The following is a 19,583-nucleotide window of genomic DNA, read 5'->3' as shown; positions in this document are numbered from 1 at the left end:
CCATGCGCCAAAACTACGAAGCCTGTGCTCTAGAGCCTGAGCTCGGCAACAAGAGAAGCCACCGAATGAGAAGCCCTCGCACTGCAAGGAAGAGTAGCCCCGGTTCGCCGCAATTAGAGAAAGCCCGCGCGCAGCAATGAAGACCCAATGCAGCCAATAATAAATGTAAATAAAATAAATTAATTAAAAAAAAAAAAAAAAAAAGAACAAAAGTCAGCCTCCTAAGGACCTGGAGCTGTACTGTGTACACAGGTTTTCATTTGGTGTAGGCAGGGACAGAAGTAGAATTCCAAGTACATGACAACTTCAAATGGAGTCTCCAAATCATCTTCATCGGAAAGTCACTCTGTGGGAGTGAAGACAACTGGCAGGGCCCAGCCCACAGTGACGTCGCTAGCACTCAGCCACCACGCCCCCCAGCCCCTCCCCTCCACAACCTGCAAGAATGAAGCACTCAGCTACCAACAAGACATATTTCAAATAGTTTAATTTTAAAAATATTCTATTCGGTGCTAAAATATGTCTTCACTCACTGTTGCCCATTTCCATTTTCTTAAACTTTTTTGAAACAAAAAATAAAATCACGAGGTTCAATTAAACATGCAGATTTCAAAGAAAAGGGAACTTTCTAGACAGTCTGAGCTGAAGGAGTACTGTGGGAATGGGTGCTGTTGTCAGAACCTCAAATTCTCGCTGGGGCAGAGTTTGCGGCAGGAGTGCTGGGGACCGTGGCGGGAGGCAGGGGATGCTGGAATGAAATGTCCAGGTGGAAACAGCAAAAGCTGCACGTGCGTGTGTGTGTGTGCATGTGTGCACGCGCGCGCGCGCGTGTGTTGGGGGAAGGGGATGGTTACAGTGGGGGACAAAGGACTGTCAGCAGCCAGAGAGCCCATGAGAGGCAGGATAACCTCAGGAATGGGCAGAAGTGCCAGGACAGCAAGAAATCTATATGGACTTCTCCGCCCTCTCATGGAGCGAAGCCCTTCCCTTGCCTCCGGAGTCTACTCAGGCATTCTCCAACAGCAGCCTACAGGGCCCCTAGCCCTATGGGAAAGTCCACGAATCTACAGTCTCCATTCAATTCAAGTAAGCCCTAGGCACTCTCTTCTCTAGAGGATGCCTTCCACATCTCTTTCCTCTTGTCGAAGCACCAGCGGCTCAGTCCAGAGGTTCCGGAGCAGAGACTGCTGCCTGGAGGTGACAGATGAACCCTGGAGTGGCCGATGCTCCAGCCTACTTGGGGTGCAAAAAGGACAGGAGTGCTCCTCTTCTCAGGATCAAGCAGACACAGGTGCCAGGGACGGGAAGATGACGTTACAACCCCCAGTCCTATGTCAGCCTTCCAGCCCAGAAGGCTCCTATGTGCAGGCTCTGGAGCCCAGTGCTTGCCCTTAGCCCAGCAGCACAGCACAGCCAGAACTAGAATGCAAGAGAGGCCTGGGGCCAGGAGGCGAAGGGTGCCAGGGTGGTGCTAGCTTTCCGACGCTGTCTGCGGCACTGCGGGTTGGTCCACACAGAAGCGTTTCAGGGGAGGCGCACCTGAGTCTTCCTCTTCCTCAGCAATCTAGAAGCAGCCAGAGCATGGAATCATAGGGCCATCCCTCTGAACCAGACCTCCCCTTCCACCCTAATTACAACCCAGAAGTCCACCCCCCACTGTCTCACAGATGACCAAACCTCTTCCCCTACCTTATAATCTGGAGCCCAGCGTCCGTGCTGCCTTCCCAACTACAGCACATCCCATGCTATAGAGCCAGTGCACATTAACAGAGCCCTTACTTTTTTCTTAGAAACTGGGAAACCCAAAGCACCTCCTTACCTGTGTCTCTAATGGAACCGGTTCTTCCTTCGTGAGGGTGGGAGGTTCATCAGCAACTTCTGAGGCAGGCAGGGAGGGCTCTGAAAAAGCAAGGTCAGCGTAACTGCAGGGCCTCCTGAGGCGGGAGACTCCTGTGGAATCTCTGCCCCAAGCTGGGGGAGTGTTCCTGGGAGCTTTGTGGAGACGCCTTGGTGAAGAGGCAACACAGGCCGCAGAATCAATATACATTATAGGAAGAAATTCGCAGGATCTAGTGCAAAGAGCACGAGCTCTGAGCTTAGAAGGAATGAAATGAGACACACAGTTCCACAAGTTACGAGCTGTGTGATCATGGCCAAGCAACTGAACTTTTCTAAGACTACTTCCTCATCTGTAAAATGGAGATAACAGCTGCCATTTCATGGGGTTTTTGAGAGAATCATACCAGGCATCAAATATGAAAAGTGCCTTCCTTACAGAGAGCCTGGCGCTCAGTTGTGTTGCTGTTTTCTTTCTTCATTCTGTGAAAGGGGAAAATACAACCATTCCCCAAAATAGCCTCCAACAATTGACAAACGGCCTGAAGCTGCCAGCTCTGGGGCAGCTTCTCTAACCTGTGACTCTGAAGAAGAGAAACATCGAGAGCAAGAGCAAGGCCCTCCAAGACGCGCATCGTGGGCCAGCAGAGACTCACCCTCCAGGATCTCCTGGCCCAGGGTGGGGGGCTGGGAGTCATCTGTGCGGAAGTCGGACGTGTGCGCTGGGCTCAGGGACTCGCTCTGCTGGGGGCTGGGGCTCGAGTTGGTGCTGCTGTCCACCTTGAGCTGATAGACATCAGACACGGAACTCTGGTTGCTGTTTTCATCTGAAAACCAAACATGACAAAGGCAACAGCTGAGGCTGGTCACTTTTGAGAGTAACTCAGTACAGAGCCAAGGGCCTGGTGTCTCTGCAGACAGCGTGGACACAGCCGGGCACACAATGATCACGGCTGTAAACAGCCCCTGAACCAAAGGCAGACATTCTGGGTGCTTCTGTGCACTGCAAATTACCAACAAGAGTCTAAATTGATTAATTTAAGCATGTTCTATTCTATGACACATGTTCTAAGCACCACAAGATACAGCCAGAATCTTTAAGTTTATGCAACATTTATATTTCAGGAAGGTCAAGATATGCTTATTAACCCCTTCTTTATTATCCACCAGTTATATAGCTGGGACCTGGTATTTTCCCACTGTCCAGTGAAGGGAGGAACACAGCTGTGCCTCCCAACCTTTCTCACAATACAAGAGGTGTAGAAAATGACAGTCTGTCTGCCATTCTCGGCTGTCTGAAGGAGGGTGATAGTGTCTGGAGGTGGTCAGCTCAGGCCCTTGCACCTGCCTAGGCTCCATCTCACCGCCTCGCCTCAAGGACCCTGGGATCCCACCTGGGAAGCGCTGTCTGAAGGCTTAAAGTCACCACCTAAGTTAAAAACACAGAGTCTGCAGGGCCTTCCTCTCCCTGACCTCCAGCAGCCAGTCACCAAATCTGCCCCACCCACTGCTCTGACTCGGCCCCTGCCCATTCCTTCCTCTCCAGTGGCCTCAGCTCAGCCCTCATGATCTCTCGCCTGGCCTCCAGCCACAACTACCTAACTGCCCTTCCCGCAGTCTCAGGCACCCCCACTGGACCTCATACCACTGCCAGAGTGATCTTGCTAAACCCCTGTGGGTTCCCCACTGCCCACGAGAGGGCCCTATCGCAACCTACAAACTCCCTTCTGAGCTCCAGGCTCACCGCCTGCTGCTCTTCCCCACGCAGCCCGGCTCCTGCCTAACTGGACTCGAGCCTAAGAGCAGCTTCAAGTACCAGCGTCTGCTACGACACGCTCCTTCCGGTCTTCCTGCAAAGCCCCTGCACGTGCCCACGTTCAGCTCGGGCATCACCTCCTCCACAGAGCCTCGTGCCCCAGGCTCCCTTGGGTGGAAATGACCACCCTCTCTTTTATGCTCCTGCTGTTTCCCGTGCACACCCGCACTTACTATATTACACACCAGTCTCCCTCCATTACACTCTGCGCAGGCAGGCTCTGTGGCTTACTGGTCCTTGAATCTCCAGTGCAGCACATAGTACCTGGCACATAGTTGGAGTTCATTAAATGTTCAATGAACGAAAAGGATGAGATAGTGCCCAGACTGAGGAAATGGAGCCTCCCATGTCTCCCAGAGCTTTATGATGGAACATCTCACACAGCTAGAGAACATTTCCCTTGTATTCTCTTCCTGTACCACACTGACCTTGCAGGGGTTGGGGAAGAAGTGAGGAGGGGATACCTGGGCGCTCCCAGTCTAGTTCCGAAGAGAAAACTGTGAGCCCTTTCTAGTCTTTATCCTACAATGACCACCACCTTCTATACTAAGATGGAAGTAGCATTTTATCACAAAAAAGAATAAAGCTCTGTCGCTCTTCTGCTTAGGCAAATACTTTTCTTCTCCAAGCATCAGTTTTCTGAAATAGGGATGACGATAACTGCCTGGTTTATATCACAGGCTAATGTAAAGATACAAATAAGAAACTGAAGTGAAAGTGCTTCATAAACAGTAGCTGCCACACAGGTATAAAAGGTAATGTTAGGAGTGTAGTGCTGACTCAGGCCGGACGTCTACCGAAGACTGGTTTAGGAGGCAGAGCTTGGGCTAAGGGTGGATGGGCAGATGCCTCGGCATGGGGGGTCTCCTCTGAGGCACTCTCATCAAATACACAGTCTAAAGAAAAGAACTTCTGATCCAGAAAACCAGGACCCACCATGGGGTCTGCCACCTACAAGTGATGTGACTTTAGATGTGTAACCTCACCTCTTTGAGCCTCAGTTTCCGTAACTGGTAAGTGAGGAGACTGTGGTCTCTCTTGCAGGGTTATTGTGAGGTTTAAATGAAAAGCCTTCCATAAAGTGCCCAGGAAGATACCAGCAAAACAGCAGGCACTGAAATGACACACAGACTATTCTTCTGATTATTAATGGGTCATCTAAATTTTCATTTTCCTGCAAGGAAGACATATGGATGCAACTCACCCTGGAATTCAAGAAGGAGAGAGGAATTGGCTGAGGCATCAGAGGGAAAGCCATTAGGTTCCCGGGCTGCTGAACTGTTCGATTTTGACTTTTCTTTCTAGAAAAGGAAAAAAAGAGGAATATGACAGAGCCAAGCAGAAGACTCACAGAGAGAGAGAAGGTGCTGAGACACCAGAGAGGTCTGGATTAGGAACAGGAGGAACAACAGCGGTTTCAGAATCCAGGACCCGAGGAATAACAGGATCCTGGACAAGGTGTCCCCAGGCCTCAGTGTCTCTGTCAGTAAAAATGGACCCTTCCAGTGCTAATATCATGAATCGCAAGTGAGAGGCAGATACATATCTTCCACCAGAGCCCCCTGTAGGACTCTTCTGCTTTCTGCCCGGATAAGAATGCTCTATCCAGTCCTTCCCTACATGCATGGGTGAGAAACACAAAATACTCATTTGAGAAAGATCCCTGTTTTAGTAGCGCAGCAGGGAAGAAAAAAAAAAAGTGAAAGAAGAAAGAACCTCTGACTGGACAAAGGAAGGAGTCACTTTATATGTAATGCAAGCAGTGACAGGACAAGGGGCCCCTGCTAGCTCTATTCCTCACCAATCCACCCCATCCACTCAAAATGATCTCCCATGTCCACCTTTGCCTTCAAGCAGGATGCAGGTTACACATGTGGGGGAACCACAGTGGGAAGGTAAGCACTAGCTTGCAACAAACAAGGAAATAATCCACAGGACAGGAAATCATCAATCCAAGCATTTGCAAATGAGAGCATCCCAACAGCCAAAAGTTCAAATCTGAATAATCTCAAATTTACCAATTCATACGTTTTATACTTGCCTATTTATTGTACGTGCATTGTACTAGTAATACAACTTAGTGTTTCTTAATACTCTCAGTACTAGCTCGGCAATAAATCAACTGTACACATACATGCAGTCCTTCCCTTCATTTTTTCATATACAGACATAATTTTAATGTAATTACACTTTACCATGTTACTGCAGAGGCTACATAAACATGATTTTTACTAGCTGCACAATATTCCACACATCATAATCACTTAATCACTACTCAACTAGTGGACATTTAGCTTTACCTTATTTAGGATTGTTTTTGTTTATTGCTAGTAGGAATAAACCCACAATGCTCAACTTCCACTTTTTCCTGGATTATGTGACTAAATTCACAAAAAAAATTCCTTCTAGATCAAAAAGTATAAACTAAACATATTTTTCTTAAAATACACTGTGGCTCACTCACCACTCTCTACAAGGAGGTTGGCAATATGTTTGGAGTACGAGCATCATGGCACCCATGCCAACATTTGGCTTTATCATTATTTTTTTCTGATCTCTCATTTATCTTTATTTTAATGATTCTGTGCTCACATAAAGTATGCATTCACTATAAGAAATTCTGAAAATACAGAAAAAGAAATGAAAATCACCTGTACAACCAGAGACAACCTACACATGTATCTGTATGAAAATGGCTCATGAGTCAGCATTATAACTTGCTCCCCCTCCCCCATTCACCATATTAAAAACATTTTTCTCTGCAAACATGGTGCTGCGAGTGGCGCGGAGCGTGCGGGCTGCGGTCTGCAGCCTGCGCGCCACCTCTGCGCCCCACACGCCCTGCCCGCTGCGGCCCTGGAGACTGCGGGTGGGCGCCGTCCGGGCGCTGAGCACCGGACCCGCTCTGCTGTCAGGTCGTAAATTCACAGACAAACATGAATGGGTAACAACAGAAAACGGTGTTGGAACAGTGGGAATCAGCAATTTTGCACAGGAAGCTTTGGGAGATGTTGTTTACTGTAGTCTGCCTGAAGTTGGGACAAAATTGAACAAACAAGAGGAATCTGGTGCTTTGCAAAGTGTGAAAGCTGCGAGTGAACTCCATTCTTCTCTATCAGGAGATGTAACAAATGAATGAAGCTCTAGCAGAAAATCCAGGACTTGTCAACAAATCTTGTTATGAAGATGGTTAGCTGATCAAGATGACACTCAGTAACCCTTCAGAACTAGATGAACTAATGAGTGAAGAAGCGTATGAGAAATACATAAAATCTATTGAGTGAAAATGGAACCCCTAAATAAACTAGTTTGAAACAACTTAATCTAGCATAGTTGTCTTAAATTAGTGGTGGACAGATTTTTAAAAAGCAACTTTTAGCAAAAGAAACGACTTTCAACAATGTTGCCTGAAGAAAATACCCCTTAACTTCCTCATGATTTCAGATAAACACTCTGCATCTTTTTCACAACACCCTATGATTTGTAGGCTAGTCGCCAGTTATAATATTCAGAATTCCTGAAATTATCTGTGGTAAAACTAGTTATAAAAATTATGTAATTCGGGGCTTCCCTGGTGGCGCAGTGGTTGAGAGTCTGCCTGCCAATGCAGGGGACACGGGTTCGAGCCCTGGTCTGGGAGGATCCCACATGCCGCGGAGCAACTGGGCCCGTGAGCCACAATGACTGAGCCTGCGCGTCTGGAGCCTGTGCTCCGCAACGAGAGAGGCCGCGACAGTGAGAGGCCCGCGCACCGCGATGAAGAGTGGTCCCCACTTGCCACAACTAGAGAAAGCCCTCGCACAGAAACGAAGACCCAACACAGCCAAACATAAATAAATAAATAAATAAATTCAAATAGCTTAACCTTTAAAAAAAAAAAAAAAATTATGTAATTCAAGAATAACATTGTTATCTTAACCTTATATAATACTGTAACTTGCTTACAGCCATCCCCGGATTTAGGTCAAAAGACTCAATGGGGCTCCCCCTGTGGCACAGTGGTTAAAAATCCGCCTGCCAATGCACGGGACACGGGTTCAAGCCCTGGTCCAGGAAGATCCCACATGCCGCAGAGCAACAAAGCCCTTGTGCTGCAACTATCGAGCCTGCGCTCTAGAGCTCGTGCTCTGCAACAAGAGAAGCCACTGCAATGAAAAGCCTGCACACCGCAACTAAGAGTAGCCCCCGCTCGCCACAACTAGAAAAAGCCCACGTGCAGCAACGAAGACCCAACGCAGCCAAAAATAAATAAATGTATTAAAAAATAAATAAATAAATAAAAGGCAATGTTGCCGTTTAAAAAAAAAAGACTCAATGAACTTGCCACTGGAAATAAATGGCAGTGGAGAAAAGTTTGTTAGTTGCATAGTGTCCAATTAAGAACATTACTATCTTAATTTTGCAATATACTGTGTTTGCTTGTGCTATTTTTATACAGTGAAGCAACAGCCTTGCAGGAAAATAAGAAACAGTTTAATAATAAAATATGTAACTTCCTAAAAAAAAAAAAAAAATTTTCTATGCCATTGAATAATCTTCTATACCATCTTTTATAATGGTTACAAAGCTTTACAAATATACAGGTGCACAGTAACTTTATGAATTCTCTACAATAAGATCTTCATTTTGCTTGCAATTTTTAAATACCACAAACAATAATATTGTGATGCTCAACACTATAGATGTACCTTGTACACATCATGATTATGTCCTGAGGATAAATTTCTAGAGATAAAACTTCTAGATCAAAGGCATAAATATTCTGAAAGCTTTTTCCCCCTCAGCTTTACTGAGGTGTAACTGACAAATAAAATTGTAAGATATTTAAAGCGTACCCTGGGTTAATTTGATATACGTATACACTGTGAAAGGATTCCCACCATCTGGTTAATTAAGCTTTTAAGTATACATATATGATCAACTTCACCTGTAGAAAGTTTGTCCCAATTTACTCTCCCATCAGCAGTGCCCCACTTCCCTTATGTCCTTCACATTTTTTTCTTTACCAATTTGGTCATTTTCTACTTTTCCTAACCTAACTGGTCTATGCTAGTACCTTAGAAGATGGCACACTATCATGGACCACTGGAAGGTAGATAAACCGATGGACCTCAGGGCCCAGCTCAGAAACCAACACAAACACTGTGAGAAGCCCTTTGGAGAGACAAAAGGAGCTGAGTCCTGGGCAGGAGAACCTGAAATAGGAAAGGGCCAGGGTCTTATATGTGAGAAATGGGGAGGGGGTCGCTGGCAGTGTCCTTCCCCCACATGTACACACTACCCAAGAGATCTAGCGGCCTGACCTTTGGCCCTTATGGGTATTGGCATCACCAGAGCCAGGGTTAGATGAAAAACAAAGGGTGACTCCAGAGCCCCCCCATAACTTTCACCCACCAGCTCCTTTGGCTGGACAAGGATGGCTGCTCCCAGATAAAGGCAGCACGCGGAAGACTGATACTAGGGAGTTCCCTGGGAGGCAGGGGAAGATGAGAGAGGGGAAAAGGGAAAGGCTGAACCCTGAGGCTAATCCCATCCCCTAAATCCATTTAGAGGAGGGAACACAAAGCCTCGGTTACACATTTCTAACCAACGCAGCTCAGAGTCAAAAGGAATAAAAGATGAGTGCACAGAAAAAACGAACCAGACACTGGAGGAAAACAAGCACCATGAAAGACAATAAACAGAACAAGCGATACCAGAAGAAGCAGACTAGTGGGACAGAAGAATTGAAATAAAACATAGCAAATCTCCTCAGAAAGATAAGGATGACACTGGAAAGTTGTTTTGAACAACCAACAACAAAGGAAATTTGGTATGAATAATAAACTCGTTCAAAATAAAAATTAAGTGAATGAGGGAATTCCCTGGCAATCCAGTGGTTAGGACTAAACGCTTCCACTGCCTGGGGCCCAGGTTTGCTCCCTGTGAAGGGAATTAAGATCCCACAAGCCAGCTGCGCAGCGTGGAAAAAAAGAAAAAACAATTAAGTGAACGAGTTTATTAGCAGAAATAGAGCTGAAGAAAAGATTAATGAGCAAAAACTGGGTTGAGAAGTCAGAATATATGAGGACAAAATAAAGACATGAAACAAACTAAAAGTTAAGAAATGAAGCTAGATGTCCACATTACAGGACATTCTTACAGAAGTTCCAGGTCAAACAGAAGAAATTCTAAAAGCTTCCAGGAATATAAAAGAATCACCTACAAAGAAATCAAGAATTAGACTGACATCAGATTTCTCAACAGAAAACTAGAAGCACAGCAACTGAGTAATAGTTTCAAAATGTTGAAAGAAAATAATTTTTAACCTAGAATTTCATATACAGGTAAAATTATCAATTAAACATGAAAGTAAAACAAAGATATTTTCATAAAGTTTTCTCCACACAAGCCCTCTTTGGCAAAACTCTTGAAGGGTGTATTCCAGCAAGAAAAGAAATGAATCTAAGAGAAAGCAATAATAAATAGGTACAAAGGGTTAGTAAATAACTAGTAATGTTTACTTTGTCTAATTAAGCAATGACTAAAACAAGAAATGTCTGTAAAAACAAAAATATCTGAACAGAATATCTGACCTGAAATTCCGTTCAAAACTAAGGAGAGGGCAGGAATGAAAGTGGGGGCCAGAGGTAGAGACCAGGGGTGGTTAAAAATGTGTTCAGGCTCAGAGGGGAAACACAGATTTTGATAAGCTTTATACGCTGATACAGAAAAACAGTAAGTATAAGTCTTATTAGGTTAGAGACAGCCAATAAAAAAATTAAAAATAAAATGTGGAACTTTCAAATCAGAAGAAAATTTGTCTAGTCATCATGAGGTGAAGAGAAAAAAGAAAGTGTATCACGGCAGAAATCCTTGTCCATATAAGTAGAATGTTTAGATGGTGACATTTTCACGGCCTTTCCGGCCCCTAAATGTGCCACAGCTATTATGAACACACATAGTTAGTATACATGTCCAGAGGAGACTTCTAGGAAACTCCTTAAATTCATGAAAATACCATTTGCCCATCCTTCCACTCTCTTGCTGCCTTGAACTTGAATGTGTTGAAGGATGGCTGGAGCTCAAACTTGGATACGAGGTCAAACATGAAGCAGAGGAAAATGGGCAATTGTTTAATGCGTATAGAGTTTACCTCTGCAAGATGAAGAGTTCTGGAGATGGATTACACAACAAAGTGAATGTCTTCAACACTACTGAACTGTACACTTAAAAAATGGTTAAGATGCTAAATTTTATGATATGTGTATTTTATCACAATAAAGTAAAATGAATAGAACCATTACTCTCTTAAAAATAAATTATTAAAAAAAAAAAAAAAAAAAAAAGGTGGGACTTCCCTGGTGACGCAGTGGTTAAGAATCTACCTGCCAATGCAGGAGACACAGGTTAGAGCCCTGGTCCAGGAGATCCGACACGCTGCGAAGCAACTAAGCCCACGCGCCGCAACTACTGAAGCCTGTGGGCCTAGAGCCCATGCTCTGCAACAAGAGAAGCCACCGCAATGAGAAGCCCGCGCACCGCAACGAAGAGTAGCCCCCGCTCGCCACAACTAGAGAAAGCCCACGCACAGCAATGAAGACCCAACGCAGCCAAAAATAAATAAATAAATTTATTTTTAAAAAAAGGAACAGAAAGGTTGCAAGAAACCTGGGTCCCTGGGGACTCTTAGAGCAGAAGTGCCACACCAGTCCTAGACTGCATATTTCTGTTTCTCTAAGAATAAAATAAAACTTTTTTAAACCATTACTACTTTGAGTTTTCTGTCACCCACAGCTAAACCTATTCCCAATATGCCCAATAAGCAGAAAAATGTAAAACGGGGAAAAACAGAATTACAAGACATACCAGGGAAATACAAATCAAAAGAAGACACGGTATCTTCTAGAATATCCAGAATATCAATCAAAGAAGCCATGCAAATCAGAAAAGTAAAGAGGAAACCCAATACAAGAAATCAGAGGGGAATTTCCTGGCAGTCCAGTGGTTAGGACTCTGTGCTTTCACTGCCGAGGGTCTGGGTTAAATCCCTGGTTGGGGAACTAAGATCCCGCAAGCCTCAGGGCAAAAAAAAAGAAATCAGAAAAGAGGAAATCTAAATGAATAAAAAGGATATCTGAAAAGATAAAATTGTCAACCTCCCTAGTGTTCAGAGAAATGCAAAACAAACAAAGAGATACCACTTTATGTCTATCAGACTGGCAGGATTTAGGAATTAGGAGTTAGATAATATCAGATGTTGTTGAAGATGTGGGAAACAGGAGCCCCGCGGCACAACTGGGGAAGTGTACTAACTATCCGGGTGCAGCTATTCAGGAGAGAGACCTGACAGCCAGCATCTAGTAAAAACAATCATGTACGTACAGCCAGTAACAGAGCAACCTCACTCCTGGGCATCTAATCCAGAGAAAACCTCCCACAAGTCCTCAAGGACAGTGGTTTAAGGGATGTCCACCAGAGTCATCTGTGCTACCAAAAAAACCTGGAGGCAACACACACAAACAGACCCATATTCGGACACTTGGAATATGACAAAGTTGGTTCTACAGAGCAGGAGGAAAAGAGTCTTTTCAATTGGTGGGACAAATGCATACCCACATGGAAAAAAAATGAAATTGGGCCCCTACTTCAAAATACACGAAAATCAACTCCAGGTGTGTTATAAATGGGAACAGAATAACAAGCTTGTAGAAGATTATATGGAAAAATATCTTTGTGACCTCAAAGAAGGAAGAGATTTAAGGCATTTAAAAGCATTAATTATAAAGTAAAAGATTATTTTGTCTACATTAAAATTAAAAATTTCTGTTACTCTGGACTTCCCTGGTGGCACAGTGGTTAAGAATCCGCCTGCCAATGCAGGGAGCACGGGTTCGATCCCTGGTCCAGGCAGATCCCACATGCGGCGGAGCAACTAAGCTCATGCACCACAACTACTGGGCCTGCACTCTAGAGCCCACGAGCCACAAATACTGAGCCCGCACGCGCCAAAACTACTTAAGCCCGTGTGCCCTAGAGCCCACGCTCTGCAACAAGGGAAGCCACCACAAGGAGAAGCCCGCACACCACAACAAAGAGTAGCTCCTGCTCACAGCAATGAAGGCCCAATGCAGCCAAAAATAAAATTAAAAAAACAAAAACAAAATACTTCTGTTACTCAAGCCTGCATAAACAGAGTGTAAAGACAAGCCATGGAATGGAAAAAGGTACAGATAGTATTTAATCAATAAAGAGTATGTGTCTACAACACAGAGAATCCCTACAAGTCCTAAGAAAAAGACCACAGCCAAACAGACTTAAATAGGAACTTCTTAAAAGAGGAAATCCAAAAGGATGCTGAAAAGGTTCTCCATCTCATTAGTAATTACATCATTAATCACCGAATTAAAACCACAATGAGATATCTTTTTTTTTATTATTTATTTATTTATTTATTTATTTTTTGGCTGTGTTGGGTCTTCGTTTCTGTGCGAAGGTTTTCTCTAGTTGTGGCGAGCGGGGGCCACTCTTCATCGCGATGCGCAGGCCTCTCACTGTCGCGGCCTCTCTTGTTGCGGAGCACAGGCTCCAGACGCGCAGGCTCAGTAGTTGTGGCTCACGGGCCTAGCTGCTCCGTGGCATGTGGGATCTTCCCGGACCAGGGCTCGAGCCCGTGTCCCCTGCATTGGCAGGCGGATTCTCAACCACTGCGCCACCAGGGAAGCCCAACAATGAGTTATCTTAATACATTAAGTCTAACTATACCAACTGTTGATGAGGATTTGGAGCAGTGAGAACTCATATTGCTGTTAAGAATATATACTGGTATAGGGCTTCCCTGGTGGCACAGTGGTTGAGAATCTGCCTACCAATGCAGGGGACACGGGTTCGAGCCCTGGTCCGGGAGGATCCCACATGCTGCGGAGCAACTAGGCCCGTGAGCCACAACTACTGAGCCTGTGCGTCTGGAGCCTGTGCTCCGCAACCAGAGAGGCCCGCGCACCGCGATGAAGAGTGGCCCCCGCTTGCCACAACTAGAGAAAGCCCTTGCACAGAAACGAAGACCCAACATAGCCAAAAATAAATAAATAAATAAATAAAATAAAAATAAGGTACTGCTTACTTTAAAAAAAAAAAAAGAATATATACTGCTACAATCACTTTGGAAACTAGTTTGGTATTCGCTAGTGTAGGTCAAAATACACATATCCTAAGACTTAGCTATTCTACTCGTAGGAATATATCCTAGGAAAACCCATGCACGTGTTGACCCATATACTGAATAAGAATGTCACAGGAACATTGTTCCTATTATCCCAAACGGGGAACAACCCAAATATTCATCTACAGGAGAATCAGAAAGATAAATTATGGTACAGTCCTACAATAAAACTCCATACAGGGACTTCCCTCGTGGTCCAGTGGTAAAGAATCCGCCTTACATAGGGCTTCCCTGGTGGCACAGTGGTTAAGAATCCACCTGCCAATGCAGGGGACAAGGGTTCGAGTCCTGGTCTGGGAAGATCCCACATGCCGTGTAGCAACTAAGCCCGTGTGCCACAACTACTGAGCCTGCGCTCTAGAGCTCGCAAGCCACAACTACTGAAGCCCGCACGCCTAGAGCCCGTGCTCCGCAGCAAGAGAAGCCACCACAATGGGAAGCCCGCGCACCACAACGAAGAGTAGCCCCCACTCTCCGCAACTAGAGAGAGTCCACACAGCAATGAAGACCCAACGCAGCCAAAAATAAATAAATAAAATAAATAAATCTATTAAAAAAAAAAAAGAATCCACCTTACAATGCAGGGGACCTGGGTTCGATCCCTAGTCAGGGAACTAAGATCCCACATACCATGGGGCAACTAAGCCTGCATGCCACAACTACCGAGCTCACGCGCCTCAACTAGAGCACATGCACCACAACAAGAGAAGAGAAAACCCATGGGCCACAACTAGAGAGAAGCCCACATGCTGCAACGAAAGGTCCTGCATGCCTCAACGAACATCCTGCATGCCGCAACTAAGACCCGATGCAGCCAAAAATAAAAATTAAATTAAATTAAAAAACAAAAACAAAAAACCCTCCATACAGCAATGAAAAGGAACAAACAGCTCCAAATACAACATGGATGATTTTACAAACACTAGGCAAAAAAAGCAAGACATACAAAAACAGATACTTCATGATGCTGTTTATATAAAGTAAAAAATGTTTACAAATGACTAAAGAAGTGGTCGTAAAAGCAAAAGTAGGAGAGTGATCTCCTCTAGAGGGGAGGGAGGGGGACGCTGGGAAGAGTTACAGAGCCTTCTGGGGGAGCTGGCAATGTCTATTTTTTGACCTAGGTGGTTTTTACAAGGGTATTAGCTTTATATTTTTTCACTATATACTACATTATGTTTTAGATACTTTTCTGTACGTGTTTTATATTTCAGATCTTTTCAAAACAATCAGGAAAAAAAGAGCTGGAGAAATCTGGGTGTTTATCTCTCAGAGAATGTATAGATAAATGTGGTCACTGCACATAAGAGAATACAATGCAAGAGTAATGATAATAATTTTATTTACAATTACAGAAACATGCAGAGTTCTCAAAAACAAAAAGAGAATAGAGATGTATAGCACAATGCTATATATAGATGCAAAATTTTTAGAAATACAAATATTAAACAACGCTATGTATTTTTCAAGAATATACAGGTGTCCAGAACTTCCCTGGTGGTGCAGTGGTTAAGAATACACCTGCCAATGCAGGGGACACGGGTTCCATCCCTGGTGTGGGAAGATCCCACATGCCGCGGAGCAATTGGGCCCGTGTGCTACTGGGCCTGCGCTCTGGAGCCCGCAAGCCACGGCTGCTGAACCCGTGCACCACAGCTACTGAAGCCCGCTCACCCTAGAGCCCGCACGCGGCAACTACTGAAGCCCGCGCACCTAGAGCCCATGCTCTGCAACAGGAGAAGCCACCGCAGTGAGAAGCCCGCGCACCGCAACAAAGAGTAGCCCCCGCTCGCCACAACTAGAGAAAGCCCGTGTGCAGCAATGAAGACCCAACGCAGACAAAAATAAAAAAAATAATAATATTCAGGTGTCCAAATAAACCCATGGAAGAGGAATTAGAAAGGCATATATACATATTAAACACATGATGTAATAAACTACAGTGGGCAGCAGGAGTCCACAAACTTTTTCTTACAGGGCCAGATAATAAATATCTTGGGCTTTGCAGGCCATTAGGTGTTATGGCAATTACTCAACCCTGCCATTACAACTCAAAAGCAGCCACAAATAAGGAAACAAACAGGGATAGGTGTGTTCAAATAAAACTATATTGAATCACAGGGAGAAGGCCTGGGCTGTAGTTTGCCAAGCCCTGGAAAAGAGGAATGAGTTAAGGAAAGGGAATCAAGGGGGGTAAATAATAAAATAAGAGGCTTTGCGTGGACCAATGACAGAGGATGCCTTGAAGTATTTTCAACTCAATTCTGGGAAAATACATTCCATTATAATTAAGAGGCAATCAAAGAAAGAAAGAAGACGTTACCTTTTGGTGTTTCGATTTTCTTCCACACTTACCTCCTTGCTGTCTGTCACGGGAACCCACTTAAATATCCTAAGGGACGTGTCACCCACAGTCACCCACTTTTTCTCCCTAAAACAAAGACACTTCTTAGAACTGATAAATAGTAAAATAGATTTTCTGATCATAACTGTGCTTTCCCACTTCTCAGCAGATCATTCCTTCAATCTTAAGTGCTTTCTAAACTTCCTCTCCGTCAAATCATACCTTACCTTTCAGGACAAAATCATCCCTTCCAGAAACACCTTGCTATCAAATGCCTTTGGCTCTGAACCCTCTACTTGCCACCTTTGCTCATGTACAGTGTACCAAAACCTTTTGTTCCTCACAGCCTACAGCAGTATAGAGTATCAGCACATTTTCAAACTCAGGTATCTATCTGGCATAAACTTCTTTATTTCCCCAAAATTAATTCAATTCCACTGATATTTATAAAGCCCTAATATACAAGGCCCTATAGGAGATAAAGGATATATAAGATAGGGTCCCTCTCTTGGGAACTCATAGCAATGAAAAGATAAGTAAAGAAATCACTGTAACACGTGAAGGTGGCAAGGAAGAAGGCTGAAAGAGTAAGACCAGGATATCCCATGGAAGGCAGAACTCCTATGACTCCTGTGGAACTGTGGATTGAAACACGATGCTATTTAAAAATAATCACAGGAGCAGGACAGGATGCTTCCAACTAACAGACCTGAGCCTCACACTGGCTTCTGGAAGAGGTGAAGGCCAAGCCGCCATGGAAAGACTGCTTTAAGGTTTCATTTTACAGAAGAGGTTACTTTTGAGATGAGCCTTAAAAAATGAGTCGTTGTTCTCCCCACCCCGCACATACCTGGGGAGGGAAAGGCAAGTGACATTGTTGAATAAGAGTGTAGATTATGAACGGCCAGAGTTGGGGAGTCTGGAGTATGACTTCTGCAAGTTTCGCATCCCAATTTAAGGACAAAGAAGCAAAAAAAGTAACTGCTGTTACTGCTGCTATTGATGATGCTATTCAGCAAATGGTGACATCACAGAAATGTAGAGACTATGATGTAACAGAAAGAAGAATGAACTAAAGACTTAGGAAACTGGAATTAATTCCTGGACAAGCCACTCATTTATTCCTCATTTACTCAACAAATATTTAATATTCAAGACCCTATGCTAAGTCTTGGGCACACAGGGAACAAGATACACAGTCCTGACCCTCACAGACCCGAAATTCCAACTGGAAACAGACATCACACAACTCATCTCACAGTTAGAAACCTCATCACTAGGTTTAACCATATCAAACTGCCGCTTCTGCTGGTTAAAAAGGCAAATACAGGCGATATCTTATGGTTCGACCTAATACAATTGTGGAAAGTTCTAGTAGGGGACCTGATTTAGACCGGGGATCTTGAAAGGTGTCCTTGAGGAAGCAACTGGAGAGCAGAACTATGAGTTAACTAGGCAAGGGGGAGGAGAGGGTAGAGGAAGGACACCAGGTAGCAGAAACAGAAGTGTGGCCCCAACTGAAAGATGGCCAGCATCTTGGGAAAGAGGGCAGTTTGAACCAGTCTGGTGGGGCAAGAAGGATCACCTTTGGTCTTTATCCTAAGAGCAAGAAGAGATCAATGAAGCATTATTTCCTAAGCAGAGGAGTGCTAGAAGATTCACACTTGAGAAAAATACAATGTGATGAATGGACTGGGGAATGAGCCAGTCCTGAAGCAGGCAGATCATAGGGAAGTTGGTACAAGAGTTCTGGGTGAGAAAATATGCTCATCTGCCCTAGGCTGCAGGTGAGGACGGAGATGGCCGGTACGCCCATTTTTAGGTTTCACAAAAAAACCTAGAAGGAAGGGATTTGGAGGGGAAAAATCATTAATTATTTAACTAGTATTTATGAGTACAACTATATATGAAGCCCTTATTGATAAAGGATTAAGGAACTTGATCTTGTAGAGAAATGGACAAATAAACACGAAATAAAGTCCAAGGTAATGACCCTAAAGGGAGTGGAGGGACTTCCCTGGTGGCGCAGAGGTTAAGAATCAGCCTGCCAATGCAGGGGACGTGGGTTCAAGCCCTGGTGGGGGAAGATCCCACATGCCACGAGCAACTAAGTCCGTGGGCCACAACTACTAAAGCCGGTGCGCCTAGAGCCCCTGCTCCGCAACAAGAGAAGCCACCGCAATGAGAAGCCCACGCACCGCAAGGAAGAGTAGCCCCCGCTCGCTGCAACTAGAGAAAAGCCGCCGCGTAGCAACGAAGACCCAACACAGCCAAAAATAAATAAATAAAATAAATTAATTAAAAAAAAATAATAAAGGGAGTGGAGGGTGAAGGACAGGATAACTTGGAGAAGGCTTCCTGGAGGGAGCTAACACCTACCCGGACTTTAAAATTATTACTAGTAATCAGCTAGAGAAAAGTACTCAAGAAGTTGGCGCAAACCGTTGGCTGTGAAAACTGAAGGTGATAACGCATCACTGTTTCTGGTACAAAATAGGCGGTCAACCGGAGCCTGCAACGAACGCTATAGGAGCCGTTTTCAAACGAAGGGCAGATCCTGACTCCTCTACTAACAGCTCCCAGGCCACCAAGAGAAAATGCCTACCCAGCTCGCTCGTGTGGGTCCGTATTAGGCGAAACACAGGGCTTTTAATTCCAATAACCACTTGGTCCCGTGGCATGCAGGTTTGCCGAGAAGCTCTCACCTAACTTAGACGACTTAATACGTAGAGCGTTCAGTCTGGCCAACGGGAAACTCTCAGAGATTGTTAGCTCTTACATGGGACAGTTCAGAACGCAAAAGCCTCCCGAGGCAGGCGGGCGCGGGGACGAGGCCCGCGCGAGGACCGGCGCGCGAAACAGACCCCACGGACCGAGCGCCGCCAAAAGCCGGCAGCTCCTGCGGGCGCCGCGCTGCCCTAGGGCAGGTGGGCGGACCCGCGGGCCGGGCGACCCGCTGATTGGTTGCGGCTGGCGCGCCCTCTGACCTCACGCCGACGCGAGCGGCACCCTCCTCCCGCCTTCTCCGCCCCCCCTCCCCCCAAGAGCCCGCCGGTCAGCTCCCACCCCACCCGCCAGTTCACCGCCGCTCTGGGCCTGGGCCGGCGTCCCACTCCAGCACCCTCGGCCCTGGCCCCTCACCATTTCCGCACTTTCTCGATGGCCGCCATCACCTTCTTGATGTCATCCTTGGCCCGGCTGCGGGTCTCGGCCCGCACAGACCTGCCCGACATGGCGGCGGCGGGAGCGGCGGGGGCCGGGGCACTGCTCCCAAGGCACCGGGAATCGCGCGCCTCACGCGCCGCCGCCCGCCCGGCGCAAACAGCGTCACCGCGGCCGTCGCCCCCTCCGTGCGCGCGTGCGTGAGGAAGCGCGCGCACCCGCCC

General features: G+C 45.6%; 1 protein-coding gene and 1 pseudogene across 2 annotated transcripts; one reads left to right on the top strand and one right to left on the bottom strand.

Annotated features, from left to right (window-relative positions):
- Positions 1-470: 470 nt before the first annotated feature.
- On the bottom strand, positions 471-19,577 carry BCL7B (BAF chromatin remodeling complex subunit BCL7B). Its single transcript, XM_082359413.1, has 6 exons — positions 19,339-19,577; positions 16,209-16,284; positions 4,857-4,953; positions 2,493-2,663; positions 1,820-1,899; positions 471-1,564 (listed from the first exon to the last, which is right to left on the bottom strand). The coding sequence occupies exons 1-6, from the start codon at positions 19,428-19,430 to the stop codon at positions 1,472-1,474; spliced, it is 609 nt and encodes a 202-aa protein (XP_082215539.1). The 5' UTR covers positions 19,431-19,577; the 3' UTR covers positions 471-1,471.
- Positions 4,962-7,503, top strand: LOC309613024 (glycine cleavage system H protein, mitochondrial pseudogene; annotated as a pseudogene). Its single transcript has one exon. The product of its transcript is annotated as a glycine cleavage system H protein, mitochondrial pseudogene (transcript).
- Positions 19,578-19,583: the final 6 nt, after the last annotated feature.

The sequence above is a fragment of the Balaenoptera borealis genome (assembly GCF_965194805.1).
Source record: "Balaenoptera borealis genome assembly, chromosome: 16".
NCBI lineage: Eukaryota > Metazoa > Chordata > Mammalia > Artiodactyla > Balaenopteridae > Balaenoptera > Balaenoptera borealis.
This window is presented reverse-complemented; position numbering and strand designations above follow the sequence as displayed.